At 45.5% G+C, this 21,685-nt stretch overlaps 2 protein-coding genes across 2 annotated transcripts in view; one reads left to right on the plus strand and one right to left on the minus strand.

Annotated features, from left to right (window-relative positions):
* Positions 1–10,754, minus strand: part of aspm (assembly factor for spindle microtubules) — a 30,399-nt gene extending 19,645 nt beyond the window's left edge. Inside the window, exons 1-10 of the mRNA XM_063200822.1 lie at positions 10,352–10,754; positions 9,929–10,072; positions 7,858–9,535; positions 6,235–6,315; positions 5,879–5,980; positions 5,087–5,233; positions 4,605–4,841; positions 4,252–4,319; positions 3,305–3,446; positions 2,288–2,418 (exon numbers count right to left, since the gene is read on the minus strand). Coding sequence (XP_063056892.1) covers positions 2,288–2,418; positions 3,305–3,446; positions 4,252–4,319; positions 4,605–4,841; positions 5,087–5,233; positions 5,879–5,980; positions 6,235–6,315; positions 7,858–9,535; positions 9,929–10,072; positions 10,352–10,642 — 3,021 coding nt within the window. The 5' untranslated portion in view covers positions 10,643–10,754. The remainder of the gene's footprint in view (positions 1–2,287; positions 2,419–3,304; positions 3,447–4,251; positions 4,320–4,604; positions 4,842–5,086; positions 5,234–5,878; positions 5,981–6,234; positions 6,316–7,857; positions 9,536–9,928; positions 10,073–10,351) is intronic.
* A 3,579-nt stretch (positions 10,755–14,333) lies between these two features.
* The window catches only part of crb1 (crumbs cell polarity complex component 1), a 59,708-nt gene continuing 52,356 nt past the window's right edge, over positions 14,334–21,685 (plus strand). Inside the window, exon 1 of the mRNA XM_063200394.1 lies at positions 14,334–14,379. Within this exon, the coding sequence (XP_063056464.1) occupies positions 14,334–14,379 (46 nt within the window). The remainder of the gene's footprint in view (positions 14,380–21,685) is intronic.

Consider the following 21,685-nt stretch of genomic DNA (forward strand, 5'->3'; position numbering starts at 1 on the left):
GCAGCTGACGATGTTTACAGTCAGACGATGCGATCGTCGTTTGGGGGGGGATATTATTTTTTTATTACATTTTTTTTTTAAATTATCATATGTTTCGTTTTTTTGGCTTTCGCTAAGCTATTATTTTAATATATTTGCTTTAAGAGTAGGCCTAAGTCAAATATATTAACAGTTTTTAAATTCTTACAAAAAAAAGTTTAAACCTCCTCCAGCTGCGCTACTGTCTGCAACAGAGATGGTCGCTCCTCTGCTGTCTGTGAGAGCGACTCTCCCCGACCGACCCCTCCCCATCGCCCTTCCTGTCTCTCGTGTCACCATCAGCTGCTTCAAGCCCGCTCTTCCAAACTCCACCGCGTGGAAACTTATTTTCAGTAAATTTCGCGATGCAGCCTACTGCAGGCTGCTACTAGAGTGTGTTATTTAACGGCGTAGTTCTATTTCAAGACCAGCTGTGTCACGGCGTTTTTTGCATACCGGTAGGCCTACATAACTTTAGCCATGCAGGGAAGCCCAGAACGTTTGTCAAATGGAAGAGATGAGAACCCACGCGTGCCTTCTCGAGGTTTTACAATGGATTTTAGCCCGAGTTAGCAAATTACCCGACGCGAATGTTTCTTAAGCACACGGCGAGACTTTTTAATTCATCAATGGAAACAATTGCGGTGAAGCCACAAAGACGCGGGCAGACATGGAATCGCTTGCGCTCCCTCTTGGCAGTGGGCTAATCAGAAGTGTCGCCTACAATCTTGTGTGGCTACTTCACAAGACATCTCCATCGCGGAGAGATTAAACATTTTGAGTCGAATTTCCGTTAAACATGAAATGGTAAACTGTCGCAATTGCTGAACGATTTGTTGCTTTCACTTTAGACTACTCCGGAGGGAGAACCAATGCCTCATGACTCTCCGTTGTAGAAACTTGGGTCACATAAATAAATGTAGGCAATCAGACACTTAGGCTACTTGAACTCATATGCAGCAAACAATAGTAGGGCTTAGTTCACAAGTTTTTTTTTTATTCCATTGCTTTTTTTTCGTAGCTATAAAATTCACTCTGCTTGAGGCTTGTGTTGACAACCTCGGTCCGTTCAGTCCTGCTACCTGCGCAGTCCGCTGCTACTAAGGATTTTACGGTTATGTTTCAGTTTATTGCAATGCCAAGCACCGTAATGATGGCAATAGCAGCGGCTTCAAAAATACAAATTCCTTGGCATCACGATGTTGGCTGTCCATCGTGATGCCAGCTGTCCATCGCCGATGGACGATGACATCGTCTATCGGCACAACCCTAGGGTGTACCGATCCGTAGGTCATGAATCGTGATACAAACCGAATCGTGAGTTGAGTGTATCGTTACAGCCTTAGTAAACAGGGCCCTAAATTAACTTTTTTCATTACCAGCCAAACTAATGAGTCAAAGTGGCTTGTAAGTTGGTCTTTTTTACAAGCCAAACTGAATTTTCACCAGCATTTTGCCAGTTGGCAGGTGTTTAGAGCACTAAAGATAGAGTTGCTTTGAATAAACGTGTCAGCTAAGTGTGATGTAACGTAACCCAACACAGAGCCGTTTAATAAGAGTTGCGCAAACCGGGGACCAGGAAGTCGGTTGGTGATGTGATTCGCGTAGATTAAAATGTTTCTTAACAGTAAACTTCTGTTCGTTGGAAACTAACACAGAACCATCACACACCAAACAAAGATTAAGAACAAACAAATTACATTACCTTTACCACATTTTCTGTGTTCTACGGCCACCTCCTAGAACTAAGTAACTTCTAATAGAACTAAAGTCAATGGGGATTTCCATGTTAACGCTCCGTGAGGCTCCATGAGAGCCGCCATTGCTGTGGAAAGATTGGTCCATAGAGGTCTATGGGAGTGACGTAACTCTGTTATTAGATGGGTCCGACCCAACACACACAATATTACCAATAGTAGTGTTTCTCAACAGGGGCTCTACAGCCCCCCAGGGGGCCAGCCGGGGCGTTGAGAAGGATACAGCTGAGAGTGGGCAGAGCTTAGTTGGCATTGGGGGTCAATTTTATTTTTTTAACACTATTAGTCTAATGGGGCATTGGAAGACTTATGTGATTAAGGGGGGCGTTGGCAGGCTCATGATGAGGTCAATGTGGCATTTGTTCAAAAAAGGTTGAGAACCACTGTCCAATAGTATGGATATACAGCACAGCATATAATATGCCAGAATATTTCCTCATGGATGGTACAGTACAATACCTAGGATTGATTTAGGAAGGAAAGGGGAGTCGTAAGCGGCAGCCGGCCCTTACCTTGAACTCGGCGTCCATGCAGAAGAGGCAGGGGTCGTGTTCTATGAGGCGGGACTGCTTGGCTCGGTCCAGGAAGCAGACGAGCAGGAGGAGCTTCTTCAGAGTGAAGCGGGATAGGTTCTCCTCGTGACCTGGAGATGACATCACAGAGTAGACTGAGCTTATTGGTACAATACACAGGCACTCTTCATGACATCACACAGCAGACGCAGCAGGAGAATCTCTAAACATTTGGCGCATTTGACTTTGTGCGACGTCGACCGATGTTGCAAAGTACGTCAGCGAGAACTCGCCACCATGGCGTGGGTGGTGCTATACTCCGCGCATTGCAAGTCGACCACACATTTGCATGAGACTATGAGCTTGCACCAGTTTGATCTACGTAGCACATCACATGTGAGGTGTGGGGGGAAGAGCGGGGAGGAGGAGTTGAAGTGGGGTGCGTTGCATTTTTATTAGGGATGTGGGACAACATGTCTACCCAGACATCAGTGAACTTTTGGCCAACTGATTTAAGGGCGCGTCACTGCAGAGGCGGTATGCAGACCCTTGCAACGAGAATCAACAGGAACACCCAACTGCAGGAGTTCGAAGGTCCGTGTGCACTCCCGCGAGTGTTTGAAAACATGACACACGTCGCGTCTTTGTCGCAGCATGACTACATTTTTTTGAAGATTAGAAATATAGAATTCTAATATATATTAGAAGATGTCTAACCATCTTGCAAAATTCCGGTCCAGAATGCATTGCTGTCTTCACGTAGATGTAGACACGGCGCGAACTCAAATACGCCTAATGAGAAGGGTCACTGACTTAAGTTGCCCGTGATCGCCAACAATCTGCAGTACCACCCGGACAAGTGAAAAGTGAATGGGTTTCAATGGAGCTGCCTAAAATATATAATTTTCGTGTTGTACATCATAAGCACATGTAATGACATTGACAGTCCCTTATTCTTGGCTAGACATTTTGGCACGAGGTCATGATATAAAGAGGCGTGTTGGCAGCAGACATTACCGTCTCGGTAGAGGTGCGGCACCTTGGCGTGCCGGTATTCGCCTGCGATGTCGGGGTTCCACAGCAGGCGGCCCAGGATGAACATGGCCAGCCCCATCACATCGTCATTACTCTCCAGAGAGATCAGCTCCCCGTAGATCGTCTGATGGACAACATGCAAGAGAAGGGCAAGGCAAGGTTATTGTAATGCTTTCATATAAAAGTGTATTTTGTGTGTGTGTGTGTGTTTATGGTCAATGTCTTATCTATAGGTTTAGTTTAAAGGGGTATGCCACCATTTCGGGGCTTAATACAGTAGTAGTTAATACACCACGCTCTTCCGTGTGGTGCGTCTCCACTCTCCAGTTGAATAACTTNGAAGGTGAAAAAGTGAATCGCACTCCGGTTCTTCTTTTCTTCTTTTTTACTTTTATATTTACATAGCAGCAGAAGTGTAGACAAACGTTTCGGCTGTTGCCTTCGTCAGTGTCTCCTTAATACAGGGGGCTTATTATAGTTAAAATCGTTGGCCAGGGTTTATGATGGTGGTAAAGTGTCTTATTTTTGATGTTAAACGTTGTCTTGCTTTAAGACAAGTTAAAAGAGGGAGTATGTAGCTAAGCAAGTGAAAGTCAATGGATCCATGTAGCATTGTGGCATGCTACACGGATCCATTGACTTTCACTAGCTTAGCGACATGCTCCCTCTAAACTTGTCTTATTTTTCATGTAAGCCGTTGTCTTGCTTTAAGACACTTTACCACCTTTATAAACCCTGGCCAACGATTTTAACTGTATTAAGCCCCAAAATAGTGGCATACCCCTTTAACTGTACAGTGGAAACTAGTAAAACGCAGTTTCAATCTTCGGATAATAAGACAATATTTTATTTGTAGCGCATTTCAAGGCACCTAAGGAGGCTTAACAGTACAGAATGTTAAAATAGTAGCATGTATCGATCCCACCTACCTCCAGTCCTATACGCAGCCAGAGTGGATTGTACGACAAGAGCCAGTTCAAGACCTTTTGACGCTCCCCTGCAAAATTAGATGGAAGCAAACAAATTAAATATAATAGCATAATTATAACAGGCTTCATGATGTCGGCAAAAGCACTTCAACATATTGCTGTTATTCAGAAGTGCAACAGTCCAGCCATATACCTGCAACTTGCTCTAGTCTCAAAAAATAAATAAATAATAAATACATTTTTAAAAAAGAGCGTTTACCAACCAAGTTAATTGTCACGTCCTTGCGTCACTATGTATGAGTGCGCGTGCACACACACACACAATCTCTCCTGTACCCCACTCTCTCTCGTACCTATGTCCTTCCAGAGGTGTCGGTCCTTGCGTATGAGGAGTCTGCGTGCCTCCACCTCAATCTCCAGTCTCTGGATGGCCTTCACCATGTCGTCCGAGGAGAAGAGCTGGCACGCCGCGCGCCGCAGCCGGTTCAGACGCCGCCGAGCTGTGTACGTCCGCAGCGACATCTCCTCTTTAGTCGGGGCTTTGGGGACCGCAAACTTGCTGTCACCACTCGTCAGGGACAGGGCACTCACTGTACACGACATAACAAGTGTCAAACACAAGGTTTTGTCAACACAATTTAGAAGTGAATAGCAATTATCAGTGAATTTTATGGGACCAACTAGCTAGATTGGAACTGAAAGTAATTTTATCACCAGATTCAGAACAGCTGGAAGAGCAGCAAAAAGGTAAATCTCAGTCATTTCACTCAAGGTAAGGTAGGAATGTCGCCTCACTCGGGCGGGCATTTTATGACATTTTATGTGGGACACTCACCTTTGGTGACCTCTGCGGTGACCCGGAAGTCATCGGGTGTGAGGACGTAGTTTATCCACCAGGTGAAGCCCCTCTCCTGCTTCTCCAGCCAGCGCTCGTCGAAGAACATGTTCTTGGCCGCGAAGGGCAGCGGGTGCCGCGGGATGACTGTAGAGCGAAGACAGATAGTCAAGTGGAGCAGGCAGAGAGGACGGCATATGCAGCGCGGTGGGAGAGAAGGAGGGAGTACACACGGAGAAGGGAATTAGTTAAGTGTAGGCAGTGAGAAAATCATAGTGAGCTTCTCCATTTGGAAGTGCTTGGACATAAAAAGGGAAGACCACTCCAATTTTACATGATTGAACTATAAAGTGGTGGCTGTGAATAGGTGTCAAAAGTAGTTTCCTTCCAACACGTGTAACTTATCTGAGTAACCAGTAGACTTGGCTTTATTACGATTTTAGTACGATTGGCTGACTGCACCGGTTGTATCACATTTTTGGTGGGTCTTAGGTTTTTAGTGTTTTTCAGTAACAGTACAGTCTATCCATCTACCTCATTTGGTACAATGGAGTAAATGGTGTAACAGCTATGCAATATGTGCAGCAAGTTGTACTTGCATCATGAATTTACTTTACTTTTAACACCTCTGGGATGCATTTCTCAAAACCATAGTTGCTAAACTACATCAGCTACTTTCTTGTTCGCAATGCAAATTCCCATTGACAACTACCCAAGTTGCTAACTGGCTAACAGCTACGCTTTCAAGAAAAGCAACCGTGGCTGGTAAACCCTAACAGTAGGTGGCCTCACCTGTGGGGGTGGCTGGCTTTATGAAGGACAGCTGGGACTGAGCCACCGCGATCACCCGAGACTTCCGCACCGAGGAGGTGGACGAGGACCTCACCGACGGGGCTGCAACCCAAACACATTTCAAACATTAACAATAAAAACACAAATCCAAAAAGGTTTTATAGTCAAACTTAACTGTTGCAATCCTCGCCAGCTATTGACATTTTGAACAAAGCGACACATTTTATACTGTGTACATTTTATACAGTCACACTGCAAAAGATACATATTTTATGTCACAAAAACACAAAAGAAGACAGAGGCACATTCATTTTATACACCTCATAAATATACCGGTAGTAGTGGTATGTGCTTACCTCTGTGGGTCGTTCTCTGAGGGGGCGGCCTCGACTGTGTCCTGGAGGCCCGCTTGACGACATCAGCCCTCGACACTGAACCTTAAACACAATACGGTTGTGTCAAAACAGTGTCATGACACAGTCGTGGGCGAGTCATAAACATTAGGTGTACGTATTATGGTCATGAAAAGTTGCCATTGTTAGGGCTTTCTTTACCATAATCAAATGACAGAGACAAAGTCAAAATGTATGACATTGACATAATGTTTATGACACATGCATGACTGACTTACGACACTAGTATGACACTTTTACATGACGCCAGAGTCAAGGAAAGTGTTACCCATGATACCAAATATATTAGTGCGCCCCATCATGACTAGTGTGGTGCCTCTTCATCCTTTGGGATCCAGTATCTCTACAACTAAAAAACTACGATTTTCTCTACTCTCTGCCCGGCATTCACTTGGCCGACAATGATTATTAAAGGACAACTTCCTCTACCTTCAACATTAAGCCCCTTTTCTGAGTCCTCTGCAATGTTTTAGAACCCCCCTCACCGTATTTTTTTTCCATGTTTGCTGCCGTCTCCGTTATTTGGATCATTTGGATTTTGCCTCAACCGGCTTTAGAATGGCCGTATATGGGCATATCCAACTATGTTCCTAAATCCACCCTAAACATTTGTTTTCAATACTGTGCAACTCACAGTGTTTAGGGGTGTTCACTGGTAATCCATAACAATTTTCATAGCGAAACATGGTTTCTGTCATGTTTTATGTAGCATTTTGTAAATATTTATTTTTCTTTAAACCATGTTTCGCTACAGACATTGTTATGGAATACAAGTGAACACCCCTGAACACTTGGCGAGTTGCACAGCATTGAACACAAATGTTTAGGGTGGATTTAGGAACATAGAAGGACATGCCCATAGACGGCCATTCTAAAGCCGGTTGAGACAAAATCGAAATCTGCCAAATAATAACAGCAGCAAACATGAAAAAAAAAAAACATTGCAGAGGACTAAAACATTGCAGAGGACTCAGAAAAGGGGTTTAAAGTTGAAAATAGTGAAGTTGTCCTTAAATATGAGAGGATTACATCTTAAATATCAACAAACATGTGTTGCGCAATAGAAATGTAGAATGGCAGTGGTGAAATTCGACTTCAATAAACTGAACTGCATGGCATTCTGAAATGTTTGGAAGTTCCCAAACAATAGAAATGTGCAAAAGTACTATGCAAGTAGTTTTAAATCATTTTGCCAGTGAAACGGGCATCCTATCCCCTTGTGGCACCCCCTGAACTGAAAGACTTTTCCAGAGGGCGATCCTCTTGCAGCCCTATCTGGGACAAAATGTGAGGCTGTGTGCTAGAAAAAGGACAGCACTTCTCCCTGGGACTCCAGAACGGCACATTATATGTGCTTTTTTTAAAGAAAAAGCGATTCTACTATGAGGCACATCATGCACTTGTGTGCTCTGGCTCTATAGACCTCATGGGTGAGTGTTGTTTGTACTCAGTTTATCTAAGGTAAAAGCCAACCTAATAATAGCCTATGTGCACTACCTGTGTGTGCGCGTGTGTATGTGTGTGTAAGGCTACTGTACGTGTGTGTGGTGCGTGTTCTGTACTCACCAGCTGCTTTGGGCTGCTTCTGCAGCATAGAGGGTTGTGCCACAGAGCCTTTCGCTGCCACTCGACTGACATCTCTGCTGACAGCGCCCTGCATCTGCCCACCCTGTGCCCGGCTCCTCTTCGCCAGGGTCTGGCTCTGGCTCTTCCTCTGGTTGTCCTCGGGCGCCACATCGCCCCTCAGGTACTCGTCACTCTTGCGCTTCTTCCCAAGATGCAGCGGCACACTCAGCGGCAGCGGCTTCTGGACCACAAACTGCTCCCGCTCGGTGCCGGCCGCCACCACCACCACCACACACTGCTCCTCATCCCGCTCCGCTGCTGTGTCCGTCTCCTCTGCCGCCGCCCCGTCGGGACTACTGACGATGCTGCTGCTGTTGGGCCAGTGGTCTTCCCCCGAGGACATGGGGGGCACCGAGGAAGAGGAGGATGATGATGAAGAGGAGGAGGAGCCGGCATGTGTGCTGCGAGTACTCATGTCGTTCGCAGCGATGACCGGCAGTCCAGCAGAGCTCGTGGCATCTGGCAGCCTCTCCACACCCCCCACGCTGCTGCTGCTGGCCGGCCCTCCCAGGAGCCTGCGCCGCGATGTCTTGACAGTGCGGCGAGAGCTGGCTGGAGGGGAGGATGGCGGAGGCGGCGGCGGCGGCGCTCTACTTTTGGTAACTGTGGCAGAGCACACCGCAGGCCTCGCAGGGAGACAGGCGTCCTCCGCAGCGCTGACCTTGACTTTCCTCGCCACCTTGCCAGGGCAGCCGAGTCCTGACACTGCTGATACTGCTGCTGATGATGATGTGGAGGAGGAGGACGAGGATGACGATGAGGATGATGATGATTGAGCCGTTTTTGGTTTGACGAAGAATGTGAGTCTGGGCTCAGCAAGGTCGAGCTCGAAGGGCACGGCGTCATCCTCACGATCCGCTCCAGGCTCCACGTCCAGAGCTGGGCCATGACTGTCGCTGCTGGTGCCAGGATGAGGAAGAGGAGCAGGGCCTCCCTCCTCAGACTCCAGGGAGTCGGAGAAGTCAAAGCTGGAGCAGGCGTTGGGTGGGCTGACCGGCTGGCACAGATCCGAGTCGATGATGTCCAGCGCGTCGCTCAGCGAGGGCACGGGCGACTTGGGCAGGGACAATTTGGGCATCTGCGCTTTCCCCTTTGGCGATTTCGACTCTAGCGTGTCGTTCGTCGGGCGGGTCTTTATCACGGGCAGGGGGCTGTCACAGCCGGGACCTTGCGGCCTAAACATGGACCCGACGGGGGACAGAGTCTTGTTCAACATCCTGCGCTCTGATAAGCCCGTGGGGGTCTGAGGGGTTTTTGCCGCGGAGGGAACAGATAAGAGTTTGTCTGCGGAGACCTGCAGCACGCGAGGGGAGATGCACTGCTGAGGGCCGTTCTCAACATCACCCTGAATGGAAGGCACTTGGGGCTTCCTGGGGGGTTGTTGCTTTTTGGAGGCCTTGGCAGACTCATTCTCCTCATGGTGGGAAACTTTAAGAGAAGGCCTCTCCCTGTTAAACTGTGACAGGGGACTCCTTGCCTTCTCTCTTTTGTACTGGGGCTGTCTCGACACGTGGAACGTTTTGTTGACAGCCTTGTGTGGGCCAGTCTCCGCTTTCTTCACGCGACCAGTGGCGGAGGGGTCTGCGTTTTTGGCTTTGATTGAATCCCACAGACTCTTCTGGGAGGGGTGGAGAGCACAACGAGCAAAGATAAAAGTTAGTCGCACTCAAAAACATACAACCGCCGCCCACCAATGGCAGCCAAGCAAAAGGCACTCCTTCCACCTGTTTAATTAGGCTAGCATGTTGTATGGTGGTTCTAGACCAAAATTACCATGGGGGCGAGGTGGGGCCAATGTGTTTTCAGGGGGGCATATATAAATGAAAAACAGGTTTTACAATTTATTAACTGATTATACAGTACTTTCATTCGTTTTCATTCCAAATTAATATTTAAATAATATTTAGTATCCTACAGAGGCCAAGAGTAATTCTGCTTGGGGCCCTGGCTCACCTTACCCCCTCTAGAATCACCTATGACTGTCAGTCACAACATTTAGAACTACACATACCTTTTTCTTCCTCGGTGCGTCCACTTTGCCAAGAAGAACAGCTTGGTGTTTGCTAAACCCGTTAGCTGTAAATGTAATCAGTTCCCTGAAGCCGCCATCCTCCACAGGCGTCCAAGTTATTGCCAAAATGGCACTTCCACTGGGCTAAAAACAATAATGAGAAGAGAGAAGGAAAAAGACAAAACGTAAGTACAACGCACTCAGTTTATTGTGGAGCCATGATAATTATGAAGCCAGAGCTGCTTCAACGTTAGCTGAAACATTGGATACCCAAAAAGCATGCACAATCGCGATAACTGGAAACATGTGCCTGACACTGGCCATATTGTCACGAACAGTCTAAATAAGTGTATGTGCTTCAACTATTGAATTAAGACAGTTTATCAGATCAAGTAAGTGCAAGTATTCTCAATGGTGACTCACCTCAATCGAGAGTCTTGTTTGGTCAACTGAGAATCCTTTCGAAGACGCAATTTTCTCGACTTTCACGTCCATAGAAACCTCGTCTATGGGATTTACTATTTTTAAAACTAACGTTTTAGATGATCCCATTTTAACATTTCCAAACGACACAAAAGGAGGTCTCGAAAACGTATCCAAACTTAAAACAGGAATCGATGCGTTTTCCTTATTTGTGTCCATGCCGCTGCCATTCATCTTTGAATTTTCAGACAGGGAATGTGTAGGACTAAACGCCATCCACTCCGCTGCCATGTTTACGAATGAAACGACCTTACCAAAAACTGCACTCCAGTGGCAAAATAGCTAAATAATGCGAATTGAATACCAGCGCATGATACGCTGCTCACACAGTGATGGACCTGTGCGATCAACAACACACAGCAGCAACATTGCATTGCAATGCAGTTCCTGTATCCTCACGAAGTTTAAATTTTGCGACGCCAGCTCTGGCCAATCAGATTTGAGATTGTAAAACCAATGTCCAATCCCTGTGATATAAACAAAGGTGAGCCAATCGGAAGTAAAGAAGCGTTTAAATTCCCTTCTTCCCAGCCAATGAATGATCAAGTGGGCGGGGTTCATTCAAACGGACTTTCATGACAACTGAGAGAAGCGAACAGAGTGGTGATTGTGAAGGCAAAAAAAGTTAAAGTTAACTCAATGCTACAGATTCATAGGCTAGGTGTAAGAGAATACGTGTAAAATAGTAGCAGAAGTGGCATGCCAGATTTGTTTTGTGGTCGGTGGATTGGTAATGCTCTGTGGTACATCAGAGCTACATGTGGTACATTGTTGTCTGCCATCTGCTGGTGTATCCGTAACATTAGCCTAGTAGTTCTACACAGCAAAATCCCTCATTCACATCACCGACCCACCAGGCAAAGCAGGCTACCTACAAGGCTACAAAAACCGTGTGCAAAGTTGTCAAATAAACCTGTACAGGCAAGGCTTTGGATAAAGTCACTGTGACCTGAAATAAGATTGGCTTTATTACGCCCTATGAAATAAAAATAGGCCTAGGCCTACTACATCCTGACACTTACGTTCCCAACCTTTTTATGGGACCCCATTTTCCTCCCACATTTCTGGGGACCACATAGCCTTAGCCCCATATAGCCACATTTTTTTTCCACCACAAAAATGAAAACATGACTGTGCTACATAAGTTGTAGTAGGGTATTAAACCTATTGACATTCATTCATGGCAGTCTACGATTGTAAATGGTGAAACAGAATATTGAATGGTTATTAGGCTATAGACTATTGGCCTAGTAATCAGTAGCCTAATATTTATCAGTATTTTTTTTCACACACTTTCAGACATTTCAGGGGACCCTATTTGAATTCCAGGTGACTCCAAATGGGGTCCTGACCTGTAGTGTTGAAAAACAAGTCACTGCTAATCTGGTGTTCTTGGTGCATCTTGGTGTTCCCTCATTGTTTCAGATACAGTTCTGCAGTTCAACTTTACCCTTAGCAATCTTAACATTTTTTTCCTTTTCATCCTTGTGTCATTTTGCATTAGGTGGGTTGGAGAAACAGCCTATCAAACAATGTTTAATCAGCCTATCAATAGGCTTATTGGCTAATATCTGGTGGGTTAGGCCTATTTTGTTTTTTTAAAGTGTGCTAAATTGACAAAAGAGATCATTTTAATATAAAATATACAAAATGTATATCATGTTGAAGTTAGAAATTAATATTTTGAGTCAATTGCCTGTTCAGCACAGGACTAAAGAAGAGGAAAAAACTGCACTCAAACTGCGTACCACGCACTGATGGCTTAAGAGCCGAAACGCGTTTGCTTTTGGACATGGTGGTAATCTATAAGTAAATAATGAGACTTAGTTTGTGAGTGCGGATTTTTCTTCTTTCAGTTGATACCTTTATCGCACATAAAGACATTCATTTTTTCCAAGAAGTTGAGCGCATCCTCTGACAAAAATTGAAAGCCGAAACGCATCTGGTTGTTGACATGGTGGTAATTTATAGATAAATAATGAGTCTCAGCTCGTGAGTGAGGATTTTTCGTCTTCTTTAAATTTAGCTTTTTCATGCACCCAAAAGTTATTTATTTTACTCCCAAAGTTTAGCCTGCCCTCTGTCACTTGTTCAGCACAGGGGCCACAACAATGGTCAGGAGGGAGCTACAGGCCCCTGCAGGCTTTTAGGCAGGATTTTTTTTAGGGTATCTAACTTTCTTTAACCTGTCATTGTGCGTGGCGCCGCACGGCTTTACCGCACGCCGTCGCAGGTGCCCTGCGGCACCTCGACCCGCAGGCACAAGTATTTTAGGGCGATCTTGGGGTATTCTCCCCCGCAAAATTTTTACACTTCTAATGCTCTCAAACGCAATTTCCTGCAATTTGAGGAGCAAATTTTGACCAATACAACCAAGTGTTTTTGCCTTTGTTAAAACATTTTTGTACCAATAGTAAGGCTGGACTGGGGGGAGGCATGTGTGCAACTAAATAACAAACAAAAGCCCAAAATAACAAACCAAAGAAATGCAAACAAAACACATAGACAAGTAAAACCATTTTCTTATTTTCACATTATAAAATACTTTACAAAGAATCTCACCAGTAAAAACACCCCTGCTCAAAATGGTTTGGTCCGCCAAACGGCGGACACCCTCTATTTTACTCAGATTGGAACATGCACTTGTTGCTGAACGAGGAAGTGGCAGAGACGGTTTAAAAGCCTGGGCCCCTGTCTAGAACCACCTGTGTGGATTAAGCTTAATGAAGTGGAGCAAAGATGGGACCTGTCAGAGCCAGACTAGACCAGAGCACCACAGGACTATCCTGATTACCATGACTTTCAAATCTCTTGGAGACTTGGTCAGACCAAGAGCATAAGAACGAACATTCTTAAATGGCATGGTTGACCCACCTCCCTTGGTTTGCTACTGGTCGAGGGCAGAACAGGCTGAGCCAAAGTTTAAACTGGCTACCGATTGCCGGCCAGATCAAGCACAAGGCTTTGACCCTTGCCTACAAAACCATCGCAGGAACGGCCCCAGCTTATCTGAAGGACCTACTAACGCCTTATGTTACTGGAAGAGAACTGCGCTCATCCAGCACAAGCCGTCTGGCTCTGCCATCCAGTCGCTCTCAAGACTGAGCACATCTCTTGCAGCTTTCAAGAAACAACTAAAGACCTTCCTCTTTCGAGAGGAGCTACTAAACTAATGCTTGAGCTGGCCTTGCCCCAGGGCAGACTCTTGACATGATGTTTACTTTAGTTTACTCTAGTTTAGTTTAGTTTGAGTGTGTGTGTGTGTGTGTGTGTGTGCGTGTGTGTGTGTGTATGTGTGTGTGTGTCTACTCCTTATTAATTAAAAAAAAAAAAAACCTAACCCTTCTTTGCAACTGCACTTGTTGTTCTGTATATTTCCTGTGCAATTTGTATCTGCTAGTGATGTTGATTTGATTAAGTCCTCTTTTGAAAGTCGCTTTGGTTATAAAGCGTCTGCCAAATGCAATGTAATGCAATGTAACCAAACAGTTCTTAATCCCAATAGAACGTTTTTGCCTTGAACACGCCTCTAACCAGTATAGTTGGAATTTGGAAATGCTCAAAGTTGATTAGTTCCCAACAAAGTGGGTGGAGTTTCCTGCTGTGGAGGGAACCCGAATGTACGTGAACAAACAATTTGCCTGAGTGAGTGTAGCTGAGCCCAGAGGCGCATCTGCAGGCATCCGCTTGGGGCCCCCAAGCCCCTAGATAGTGAATAACAGCCCACATTTTACCACAGTAGTGGCGATTTTGGTTCAAATGCATTTTCGCTTGGGGCCCCACCTGACCCTAGAATCGCCTCTGGCTGAGCCAAAGGTGTTGCATCACTGCGAGGGCAGAGCCTGGGTCCCCCGGGACCTGCCGGGCCCACACCAGAACACCCTGGCTCACAACAGACCTGCCCAATACATCCCGAGTCATAATGGACCTACTGGGCCAGACCAGTACCCCTCTGCTGGGTCGAGCAGGTCTGTCCAGGCCATGGGGGTCAAGGGGGAATCACACCCATCCGCCCCAGCCCCTCTCTGAGTCTGGCAACGCATGCCATTCTGCAAAGCAAATTCTGCCTCCAAGCTATAATTGAATAATACAGCATATGGCCTACTAGGCATCAACAGAAGAGAATTGCATGATAGGCTTACCATTGATTTTGAATTAGGCTATACTTTGAATTACAAAAATGAATTGCAAAGTAATTAATGTGGTCTGGTAAAACCAGGCTAGAGAACTGCTGGAAGAACAGGAGAAAATCTCAATTCCTGAACTCAAGGGGAGTTGTAGGTGTAAAATAAGTGTATGTTTCCAGAAAATATGCAGTAGTGCTTTAATGCTTAAAGAACCAGTTCTGCCAATTTCAATATGCTGTTGTATTGCTCACGCTACCCTTGACTTGTCAGTACCTGGTGATGCTGCATTTTTCGGCTCAGCCCTGTCTGAGGTCTGTGCTATTGTAATGGGGGCAGATTTTGTTTACAATTTAAAAAATCTTAACATAGGAGGTCTACTCCAAATATTTCCCCAAAAGTTATGACTGTTTGCCAGTTGTCTGCTGATGTTGCCTCACCTTTTGGATGTTTTTGGGAATAAATCAAGATGTTTTTTTGAAATATAAACAAACACCTGCCCCCCATAACAATGACAGAAAAAATACATTCTCAGGTATTGACAAGTCCATGGTTAGAGCATTACAACTGCATGTTGAAATTGGCTGAACTTATCCTTTAAATCCGGATGAGCACTGCAACGATAACCGGTGGCTATAGCCTAACTGTCTTGCAAATTTGGGAAAGGGGATTCAACATTATATTTCCAGATATGGAAATGGTCTTGTGGAAACAAAGGGTTCAACGAACAAGGCTAGAATGCAACTATGGCAAGGCTGATGACTAAATTACTAAAATTACACTTGTGACTTTACCCATATGCCAAGTTTTTTTTTGTATTTTCCTAAAAACAAACAAACAAATAAACAAACAAAAAACAAATCAAACAAAAGACAAGGCACAAAAAGGCATGCCAATTATAAGTCGCAAGACTGAAGGTAATCAATATTCGGCGCGCGATTGCGCATTTTAATCCTCGTGGCCACTCCACGGAGGAGGATCAACTCAAGTGGCGCGCGGGCAGATGATGCTGCTTATTGGCGAGACAGCGGACAGGAGGCGGCGGCATGCACAGACACAAACACACACACATGCCAACTCGCGCTCACCGTCCCTGTCTGACACCCTCGGACCGGAGGATGATCTGTGTGCATTGACGCTGCTATAACCTGCGCCAACGCCTTCACGATGGTTTCTAAACATGGATATTACCATACCGCTATTCACCAAGATTAATTCACCTGCTTGGGTTGTGTTGGTGGCAGCAGTGACCGCATGGATTCAAAGTAAGTTAAGATTTTTTTTGTTTCTCTTCGTCCTCATTCATTAGTTGCCAGAGGTTGCAGGGTTAATGACACCCACTATCACTCTTTTAATGAAGCGTTATGAGTTGTTGGTTGTGTTGGTAATGCAAGCCTACAGTATTCGTCTTCTTTCAGCATTCTCTCATCCATCTCTCTTTCTGTTTGAAATATAAAGATTGTATGCATGTTTTGTGAGATGTCTTCAGAACGTTTGGATAAATGTCACAAAGCAGGCATGAAGTGGTATGGGGGGACCCATTGTGGTGATTGCGATGATGGATTTTGGTGCAGACAGATGGAGCTTTGAGTGTGATATTCTGTTGATTACTTTGTCCCCTGCCCCCCCCTGATTTGAGTGTCATATTCTTTACTTAGACTGCTCTTTGTCCCATATCCTCCTGATTGGCGTATGCTCTGTAGGCCACTCTTTGTCCGCTGTCCTGATTGCATTTGGCATTCAAGGGCCCACTGGACATTTCATGACCACTTTTGCCAGATATTGAAGGGTTACTTTCATTGCGAGAGGCAGGCCACTTCAAAAATCGTACAAAATAAATAAATAAATAAATAAATGTAAAAATGACTTTAAAACAGCCTAACTTGGTGGCTGCTGTATAACAAGAGTGGAAAGAGTTTTCACTAGAGCACCCAGCAGACAGACTCATCATCAGTGTCATCTATCTTCAGTGGAGAGGCTCATTACATCATCCTTGGACACACACACATACACACACACACACACACACACACACACACACACACACACACACACACACACACACACACACACACACACACACACACACACACACACACACACACACACAGGGGTGCAGACAGGGGGGAACAAAGGGGACATTTGTCCTTGGCCCAGCGAGAGAGAGTGCCCAGAATTGGGTCCTCATTAGATTGTATGTATTGGACTGGGGGGCCCTTTCAGTTGACTTTGTCCTGGGCCCGGCCAAAGCTGTCAGCAGCTCTGCACACACACACACACACACACACACACACACACACACACACACACACACACACACACACACACACAGCTCTGTGTGTGTTTGTTGTTATCGCCTCAGAAACACACATGCTGTAAAGTGGCCATCCTTTGCCAAGACTAGTCACCATGGAATTCCTCATCCCCACATAAAAGCGCCTTTGTGCGGCCACCACAAATGAACAATCACGCTCATTTACATGAGAAAGGAAATTGGCTGTCTTGGGAGAGCAGCGATTAAATGGCCACAGCGATGGCCACATCTCCCTCAAATTGAAGGGGCGTCGTGATTGGCATAGACATGTGTGTTTGTGTGCAGCCACATAACCTACTAGGCCAAATACACAAAGACACTCTGCCCTCATCAGAATGGGAAACAATTATTGCTGTGTACTTAAACTTCATACCAGGGACTTATAAGTTGACCAATGAACAATTGTCAAATAACAATCCTTATCACTGCCTGATCATTGAAACAGTTTGGTTGTCAGACTTGAGCCAATGCCTCATGTGAAAACGGCTCAGTTTGTGGCTTTGAATATTAGTAATACATAAGTATTTTTTTCTGTACACCATAAATAGGCCCAGACATACATCGTAGGCCCAGCCTTTGCTGGAAATAAAGCCTGATCAGCTCATTCTGAAAATGGCATGTCAACTGTGGGTCAAGCTGACACAGTGACAACAGACACCCCATTGTAGGACAGGTGTGTCATGTGAGTCCCTTGCAGTACAAGACTGTCTCCAGCCTGCATCCCTCTTGTGACCATGATTATTCTCATTAAAGGCATAATAAATGTCGGCAACACTATAGTCCCAAATATTTAATGGCACAACTTTTTGGGTGCTCAGTCCTTCATCAAGTGCAACCATCAAGCGTCAACCATCAAGCTGCACTTGGTGAAGAACTGGGCGTCCGCAACATTATGTATTTGGGAGCGTATGGGTGACACTGCTGCTGCAACAGACTACATGTCCATTCAGCCGTCTTGGAAGATGGTCGGGCAATCACTTGAGTTGAAACTGAAGTGATTGGGAGTGAGGGAATGACAGAGTTGTACCGTATAAAGTAGAATAGAAGTATATGGATGTAATTACAACACCAGTAGCAGTATGATATTATATAGTTGCATCCAGGGCTCTAAATTAACGTTTTAAATCACCAGCCAAAATGGCTGGTAGATTTTAACCCTACTAGCCAAAGAAAGCTCCCGCACACTGTTCACATTTGCATGGTTTAATGCAACGTTTCGGTCTACTGACCTTCTTCAAGCAATTCAAACAAACAAATGGTTACAAGCTTGTAACCATTTGTTTGTTTGAATTGCTTGAAGAAGGTCAGTAGACCGAAACGTTGCACTACACCATGCAAATGGTGTGCGGGAGCTTTCTTTGCTTTAACGTTGGTGACCTAGGGGTTCCACTCCTACGCACCTGACCAAGGAGGAATAATTCTTCACTTACTAACCCTACTAGCCAAACACACACCCACTAATGGGTCAAAGTGGCTGAGTTGGTATTTACTATCAGCTAAACTGAAATTTCACCAGCATTTGGCTGGTTGTCTGGTGTTTATTTAGAGCTCTGGTTGCAACTATGCAACATCATAGTGTTGTTATTACATTTGTAATGGTAGGCTACCCCTAGTTTATACAACTCCGATGAATGACGATGCCCCTTGTGACCGGCTGCTGCAGTACAGGGTATTGGCTTCAGTCCAGTGGAGCAGTGGAGATGCCTTGTTCAGGGCACCTCAGACATGGAGTGAGATAGGGAGTGGAAGGGTGGGATTCAAACCTGCAACTTAAGGAAAAAAAATCCGCACTCACAAACTGTGTCTCATTATTTATTTATATTACCACCATGTCCAAAAACCAAACACGTTTCGGCTATCAAGCCTTCATCAGTGCGTGGTCACCCAAAGACTTTCGTTTTTCCAAGAAGTTGAGCGCGTCCTTTGCCAAAACTTGAATTCAAACCTGCAACCCATAAGCACTAGGCCTTGACTGCTCCCATCATCATATTACAGTATTGTTATTTATATTGCACTTAACTGACACTTTTATCCAAAGTGACTTACAGTTATTTACACAGGGTATAGGTGCCTTGCTCAAGGGGACCTCAACCATAGAGTGTGGTAGAGAGTGGAAGGGTGGGATTTGAACCTGCAACCCTCCTTAACCACTATAGGCCAAGGCTGTCCCATATACTATTCACATACTATACTATTCTGCTACAAGAGCACTACAATTTGGTGGAGAGCTATAAGGTCACATATACAGTACTTCTGCAGCGATATAAGGGGAACATAGAGTGAACAGTGAGCACATAGAGTGAACTGTTCTGTTGGAAAGCTCATCTACACATCAAATGAATGTGTCTCATAACAGCAAATTGGCGTAGTATATTTACTATAGGCCTAACTAATACCAATAATGTTGGGTAGATGCTTTGCCGTATTCAGTAGACCTATAGGAGTTGCAGCCTGGGTGCAGCTGTTCAGTGGTGTTCAGTCTGGTGAGGTCCTTGAGTCCTTGTGTCCTGTAGCACTGACGCCCATAATCATGAAGTGCTTCGAACGGCTAGTCCTGTCACACATCAAAGCCACCCTACCCCCCACCCTGGACCCCTACCAGTTCGCATACCGAGCCAAGCGATCCACGGAGGATGCAATCTGCTCTGCCCTCCATCCAGCCCTCACCCACTTGGACAATAAAGACTCATATGTGAGAATGCTGTTCATTGACTTCAGCTCAGCATTCAATACCATAATACCACAACAACTCATCAGAAAACTGGACAAACTAGGTTTCAGCACCTCCCTCTGCAACTGGCTGCTGGACTTCCTGATGCAGAGACCACAAGCAGTACGGGTAGGGAATAACACCTCAAGCACCCTGACCCTGAGCACGGGGGCTCCGCAAGGTTGTGTTCTCAGCCCCCTGCTGTTCACGCTGCTGACACATGACTGCACAACGACCCACAGCACTAACCATCTAGTGAAGTTTGCGGATGATACAACACTGGTGGGCCTCATCACTAAGGGCGATGAGACCCACTACAGAGAAGAAGTAGACCTGCTGGCCAGATGGTGCAAAGACAACAACCTCCTGCTGAATGTCAACAAGACCAAGGAGATTGTTGTCAACTTTCAGAGGGTCCAAAAACACCACTGACCATCGACGGTGATGCTGTGGAGAGAGTGAGCAGCACCAAGTTCCTTGGAGTGCACATCAGCGACGACCTCTCTTGGACCACCAACACTACATCACTGGCGAAGAAGGCCCATCAGCGTCTCTACTTCTTGCGCAAACTAAAGAAGGCAAGTGCTACACCCTCCATCATGACAACATTCTACAGAGGAACCATAGAGAGCGTCGTGTCCAGCTGCATCACAGTGTGGGGAGGAAGCTGCACGGAGAATAACAGGAAGACACTCCAGCGTGTTGTGAACACAGCGAAGAAGATCATTGGAGTACCACTCCCCTCCCTGCAGGACATTTACACCGCACGCCTCACCCGAAAAGCACTGATGATCATCAAAGACACAAGCCACCCTGCACACAAACTGTTCAGCCTCCTGCCCTCTGGAAAGAGGTACAGGCGCCTCCGTCCTGTACCACCAGGCTTGCAAGCAGCACGATGCATCAAGCAATCAAGATACTGAACACTCAACCCACTCTCCCTTCACTGTCAGCCTCTAGCCAGCCAGGCCACTGACAACGCTCCCCCCCCCCTCATCCCCACCACCATATCTGCGACTGAACATTCCACCTGCACTACTACATCTGTGACTGAACTTTCAACCTGCACTAACTCAAAACATACACATGCACACACACACACACACACACACACACACACACCGACACACACACACACACACACACACACACACACACACACACACACACACACACACAAGCACACTGCACTTTCTGCACTAAAACCCAAACATACACACACTGACACACAAACTCATACTCACACACATACACACACACCACACACACACACACACACACACATACACAGGTACACACACACAGACGCACACCGCACTTTCTACCTGCACTAAACACACACACACACACACACACACACACACACACGCACACACGCACACAAAACACATACAAACACACACACACACATACTGCTGCTGGTGTATTTAATAAAAACCTTTTTTTTAATTATTTATTTCTTCAAATGCTACTATTACTATGTCAGAACGCTATAAAGGACTTTTAGAAAAAAGAACAACAAAATACCTCCTCTTAATGTATGTTCTCTACAAGTCTTCTGTTGTCCAGTCTTGCACTTTAAATGTCTGTATGAGCAATGTCTACGTCCATACTGTCTATGTCCATGTATGAGTACTGTCTATGTCTATACTGTCTATGTCCTTACCTAGATTAGTCTATGTCTGCATGGGAGAGCAAGAAACGCAATTTCAAATTCTTTGTATGACCAGTGCATGTAAAGAAATTGACAATAAACTTGACTTGACTTGACTTGACTTGAGATCCACATTTTATTTGACACCAACAGTCATATTTGCCACCGCTTGATACAATAGCTCTGAATTCTTGTTAAAAAGCCATTTTTCCCGGGGCTTATCTCAAGGACGTTTGGGAACTTAAGGCTTTTACAAAGCATCACATGGGGGTGCCATAGCAACCATTCTATGCTTGAGAGCTGTGTTCTCCTCATCACCATGGTGACGGACAGTAATCAGTCATTTGGACCACGATGGCTCTTCTCCAGGGTCCTCCACTCCAGCACACACACACACAAACATATGCATGTGCATGCCACACATGCACACAGGCACGTACACAGACAAGCACACACACACACACACACAAAC

Source organism: Engraulis encrasicolus, chromosome 6 (genome assembly GCF_034702125.1).
Source record: "Engraulis encrasicolus isolate BLACKSEA-1 chromosome 6, IST_EnEncr_1.0, whole genome shotgun sequence".
In the NCBI taxonomy this organism is placed as follows: domain Eukaryota; kingdom Metazoa; phylum Chordata; class Actinopteri; order Clupeiformes; family Engraulidae; genus Engraulis; species Engraulis encrasicolus.